This window comes from Xyrauchen texanus, chromosome 16, assembly GCF_025860055.1.
Source record: "Xyrauchen texanus isolate HMW12.3.18 chromosome 16, RBS_HiC_50CHRs, whole genome shotgun sequence".
NCBI lineage: Eukaryota > Metazoa > Chordata > Actinopteri > Cypriniformes > Catostomidae > Xyrauchen > Xyrauchen texanus.
Window position 1 is genome coordinate 36716876 of NC_068291.1, and position 6033 is coordinate 36722908.

A 6033-nucleotide genomic window follows, 5' to 3' on the forward strand; every position below is an offset into this window, starting at 1 on the left:
GAAGCTGTCATTCAACATTTCCTTTTCCAATCTCAGACTGCATAGTAGACCGGATGCACATCCCCTCAGATACTATTCTTTTATATATATATATATATATTTATTTATTTTGAGAATAATTTTGAATTTCTGACATAAAAAATAACACAACTGAATCATTTGTGCCTCTACACACTGATCTGATCAACCACTTTTAACAGATCATAAGAGAATTCATCACTCAATCTCTTGGCTCCAATCCTGCTTAACTGAGTGAGAGAGAGAGAGAGAGTGAGTGAGTGAGTGAGAGAGAGAGAGAGAGAGAGTGAGAGAGAGAGAGAGAGAGAGAAAGAGAGAGAGAGATGACAGAGAAAATTAAAGAAATCCTGATGCACAATGTTATGATGAATAATTAATCGCTATAAAGTAGCTTGCCTGTGACATTAAAAAATAAAAGAGTAAAATATTTAAAAACTTGATCATGACATCACCTAATGACCACACAGCCATAAGGAGTTATTGGATTTATTTTGTGATCCATTTAGTAGACCGGATGCACATCCCCTCAGATACTATTCTTTTGATATTTGACTCTTTCTGGCTAGATACTGAGAATGGACAACTAACCACGTCTGAACTGGGTGTCAAAAATCGCTTTTGTGCTTAGTAAATCTTTAACGGATGTTCCAAAATGAATGAAGTACACATTGATCAATAAATCAATGAGGTAAAGCTCTCAGTGTCTGTTAGGTGATTTTCCGTTTCCTTCCTAACAAGGTTGCCCTTCGCAAATAGATGTTTGTTATTATTGACTAATTACATTTAGCTCATTGATTCATTGATGGTGAATCAAAGTTCATTGGAAGAATACATTGCTAAAGATGTAGGCAAAATATATGAATTTGTGCAAATTTGCACAACTGAAAAAGCCTATAATGAATATACTGTATATGTATATTGTGATGCATCCTAATACTGATATAGATTATACTAATACATCCTATTGTCATCTAATATTCTCAATGTCATTTCTTGAGGTCTGCATATTCATCATTGGATATGATAGGTTAACTGCCCATTGACAAAAGTACACCCTTCCGTCCAGTGAAGGGCAATTATTCCTCAGAGGAATTGATACTTGAGAGGTTTTATATAGGAGAGACACGCTTCCTCCCTTCAGTTCACTCCGAGCTCTTTTGGTACGAACTTCAGACATGGAAAAATTCACCACTCTCCTGTGAGGATATCATACTTTCCATCCTGTATTTCATCCTGAAGGTAGGATATGTTTGGCTATTTTTCATATAAAAACATTGATCTTTGATCATTGTTTGTACACAGTAAAAATAATTAGCCAGGCAACCTTAACATCTAAATTAAATGGGTTTATTCAAATAAAGATGTTATTTAATCTGACTAAATCAACTCGACAGATTAGGTTACACTAACAAAAGTCTTTTTTACATGTTAGGTCAAGAAATAGGTAACAATTGCAGGTTATCCATTTTTTTTACAATGTTAGTTAGCCTATACAATTACCAATTCATATTTCATTTTAGTCGGATGGTATTATAATTGCCAAAATTAATGAAAAAAAAATATTTTTATGAAATTCTTGACAATCACCCATCAATAATCAAAACAAGACTTAAGCATTTAATACAGATCATCTATAAGGACACATATTTTACTTATCTTCTTACACCCTTCCTGTGAAATAAAAAATGTCTCTCTTAAATTTGCTATTTTAAATCTATTTATTTTGCCTGCATAATCCAAGTTCTCTAATAAGCCTCTCACAAGTGTAAATAACTTATGCATTTAATTTTTAGTATTTTGTGCCTTCATTACACTGTTTAGCTATATTCAGTATGAAAAGCATGAATTAGATAACTAATCTAGTAATTATTATTATTAATATTTATGATCATCATATCTCTTCTCCCTCAATCTTACTATGTTACCCACTTCTGTGCAGCAATCCTCTAAAAAGGACCTGCAACAATGTCAGAGAGGAAGCCCAAAAACTCAGACACACGTCCCAAGAATCTTCGGAGCTGGAGTGCTGATAGTTACATCCGCAGTATTAAAAAGCGTTCACGTGGGTCTCGCCATGAGCCAGCGCCCAGAGGGGAAGAAGGGGAAGCAATGGATGACCAGAGTGTGCGCTCTGCATCCTGTCCCAGGAGACGACGAGAGAGAAAATGCAGTTGCACGATCCCAGGAGAAATGGATTCAGACTCTCCATGTAGAAAAGGCCTTTCACGCCGATCTCTGAGACAGAAGTTTCAGGATGCTGTCGGCCAGTTTCTCCCTCTTCGCAATCACCACCACCACCATCACCACCAATCTGGTTCCTCATGCCCATTCTCCGTCCTACTTTGGTCGAAACGAAAGATTCATGTTTCTGAATTAATGGAGGATAAATGTCCCTTCTCACCAAAATCTGAACTAGCTCAGTGTTGGCATTTGATCAAGAAACACGACACTCATACTAAACCCTCTTTAAACATCGAAGCAGAACCCAAAGGGCCCTTATTATCTTCCTCTCCTCCAGCGCTCATTTCCTGGGAGGAGATCAGTTCAGCTGGGGCTTCTAGTCTGGATGACTGGGATCCATCTGTCCAGTGCTGTGCTCACACTGACTACATCTTGGTGCCTGACCTTCTTCAGATCAACAACAGCCCTTGTTATTGGGGTGTTCTGGATCGCTTCGAAGCTGAGCAGCTTTTGGAAGGGCAACCTGAAGGGACCTTTCTGCTCCGAGACTCTGCCCAGGACGAGTACCTCTTCTCTGTTAGCTTCAGACGTTATAGCCGCTCCCTCCATGCTCGGATAGAACAAAATGGGAAACGCTTTAGCTTTGATGGCCGTGATCCTTGTATGTATAGAGATCCTAGTGTGACTGGCTTGCTGAAGCATTATAGTGACCCTGCCGCTTGCCTATTTTTTGAGCCTCTTCTCTCTCGCCCTCTACCAAGAAACTTTTCTTTTTCTCTGCAGCATATATGCAGGGCGGTCATCTGTAGCTGTACAACTTATCAGGGTATTGACGCCTTGCCTTTACCTTACACTTTGAGGCACTACCTAAGGCAGTATCACTATAGATGTAATGGGGCTTGTGCTATTTGAAAACTGAGACAAAAGATGGGACAAAATGACATACCGCTTAATGCTGCTGGACTTCAATGGTACAGTTTGAAGGGCATGAGAGGCACAATAAATGCATTTAACACAACATGGTGAAAGTAGTTACCATGTGGGACAAAGACACACTCAGTATAACTCGGTTTGCAAAACAAACCAAATATATGCAAAGGGACATATGAGGATATATCAACTGACATTTCAATACTCTTAAAGGAATATTATGGGTTCAATACAAGTTAAGATCAATCAACAGCATTTGTGACAATGTTTATTACCACAAACGATAATTTTGACTCATCCCTCCTTTTTTTAAAAAAAGAAGACGCAAAAATCGTGGTTGCACTAACAACGGAAGTGAAAGGGTTTAAAGGCAGAAATGTGAAGCTTATAATTTTATAAAAGCACTTACATTCATTCTTCTGTTAAAACTCATTGTTAACAGTCATTTTAGGCTTTTGGGGTTTGTTGACATTGCATCGCCATGGCAATGAAGTTGTTAAATTGGCTAAAACTTTACACAGAACAAGGTTTTATATCACTAATATCATGTTAAAACACATTATTTATGTCTTGTGGCTATACTTTTGAAATAGTGCGTATTTTAATATTTACAAACTGTCCCCATTCACCTCTATTTTAAGTGCCTCACTGTAACCCATATTTTTGCTTTTTTTAAAGAAAAGGAGGGACAAGTCATAATTAATTTTTGTGGTAATAAATATTATGCCACAAATACTGTCGATTGAGCTTAACTTGGATTGAACCAGAAATATTCCTTTAACGACCCCCTAAAATCGCTCCATGAGAGCAGTTTTCTTTCCAGTGTTGACATATTTGATATTGAAACAGTATGTTGTGGGACATATCAAAGGGTTCACCCCTCTTTTTTGAAATTTGCTAGTTAGTTGCAGGTTGTATTAAGGGGGGAGGAGCATAGTCATCTAGAGGGCATTTGATTGGACAAAAATCTGTGGAGTGCAACATGAGTCATCAATATTTTAGTCAGTTTTTCCAGAAGAGAATATTACATTTAAAATTTCAGTCTATATATCTGTGCATATAGCTGTGAAAATGTCAAAATTGTAATGCTTAAGAGAACACTAGCATAGATGACTTCAAAGCAAACATACATAAACTAAAACCCCCAAAACTCAGATTTTGAGAAAACTCAGCATTATGTTTTGCTTTATTCTGTCAGCATTTACTCACCCTCATGTTATTCTAAACCTGTTTGACTTGATTTCTTCTGGAAGACAATAGTAGATGTAAGGCAGGCTGTTAGCCACCTTTTCACTGCATCCAACAAACGACAGACGAAAGACCGTCTAAGGATGCGACAATATCGGATCCAATTTAAGCCTCGGCTGCGATTAAATATTTAAACTTTTTGCGACTAGACCGTAGCCTATGCGACCGCCTGACCGGAAGTGATGTATTCATGCAAAACTATCAGCGCGAAGTGAGAAATATAAATGAACTTTGACCTAAACTTTATACTAAACACCTGCTACTTTTGTATTCTGTACAGTTATGAATTTAGAAGTCAGAAATTATTGTTTACGTTGCAAAAAACTTTTTTATTACAGAAAACCGTTGGTAGCTTCTCCTAGTGAATACAATTTATAAAAAATATAAAAGAGATTTTAATCAAATCCATTGCGAGCAAAATTACAGTTCATCCCGACTGCCACTGTGGGGAGAAATACAAAGTTTGTGAACGGCGGAGACGGTGAAAAAGGCCTGCTTTAGCCTTAGTCACCATTCACTTTTACTGTTGGGAAAATGATGCCATGAAAGTGAATGATAAATGAAACATATATTTTGCCAAACATCTCCTTTTGTTTTCCACAAAAGAGAAAAAGTCATATGGGTTGGAACAGCATGAGGATGAGTATATGTTGACAGTACTTTCATTTTTTGGGTGAACTAACCCTTTATTTTGATCTGTCATTTCTTGTACTGCATTTTGCATCTGTAAAGTATCAATGTACCATGTACATTGTAATGTATACAATGTATACAGCATCATCCTCTGTTAATGTATTTTTTTTTTAAACGTTTGTTTGAAATATGGAGTTCTGCACCCCAGACCTTCATGATCAAACAGGAAATGAATAATGGTGATAATATTTCCTATTATAGTACTTAAGAGATTCCACTAGATGGCAGAGTTGCAGAGTTGTAGAACTTACTTGACACTTTCCAATGGTAGATTTTGAGAGAATAACCAGTGATTAAACCATAACATACTATTAAACTAACTGTGTTTTATTTGATAGATTTGCCCTGCATAACCACTCAGTTTTGAAATCATTCAAATGCATACTGTAGCTAATAAATACAAATCAAATCAAATCAAATCAAATCCCTTTATTGTCACTCAACCATATACACAAGTGCAACAGTGGGTGAAAGTCTTGGGCAAATACCTAAAAGACTGAACGTTACTTTGTATTCATAACTAGGAAAATACAAGCACACATGCACAGAGACACAGAATGCAGAAGCTAAATGATGCAGAGATGAGATGTCCCAATGTGGCCAATAATCTTATCATAATATTTGGTATTGCATTTCACCCTACAAGCAGATACAAGAGCTGCTTCCAGTGCTACATATCAAATTATTGAGTAAAGAGACAATGGAGATAATTTGTCTATTCTCATGAAGAGGTCTAGATCAGACAACCTTCAGGCTGTATTAAATTATTAATGCTTATAATGTCTCATATGAGACAGTTTAGAAGCAGGCTGTTCCAGCTGTTATTTGTAATGAAAAAAGGATAACTTTTATTTCATTTTAAAATAATATTAATTATAGAAAAATCTAACCTGAGGCGTTTACAATCATAAAAAAATGTTTCACATTCATTTTAATTTAATTTATTAACTAAAAATGTTCTAT

General features: G+C 36.4%; 1 protein-coding gene across 1 annotated transcript; it reads left to right on the top strand.

Annotated features, from left to right (window-relative positions):
- The first annotated feature begins 1152 nt into the window (after window positions 1–1152).
- LOC127657349 (suppressor of cytokine signaling 4-like) lies at window positions 1153–3111 on the top strand. The gene is made up of 2 exons (XM_052146094.1): window positions 1153–1237; window positions 1952–3111. Exon 2 carries the CDS (start codon window positions 1984–1986, stop codon window positions 3109–3111), a length of 1128 nt encoding a protein of 375 aa, XP_052002054.1. The 5' UTR covers window positions 1153–1237; window positions 1952–1983.
- The last annotated feature ends 2922 nt before the right edge of the window (window positions 3112–6033 follow it).

What these genes read in the sequence shown, in the direction of transcription:
- LOC127657349 (XM_052146094.1), top strand. Translation starts at nt 1,984, where the DNA reads ATGTCAGAGAGGAAGCCCAAAAACTCAGACACACGTCCCAAGAATCTT.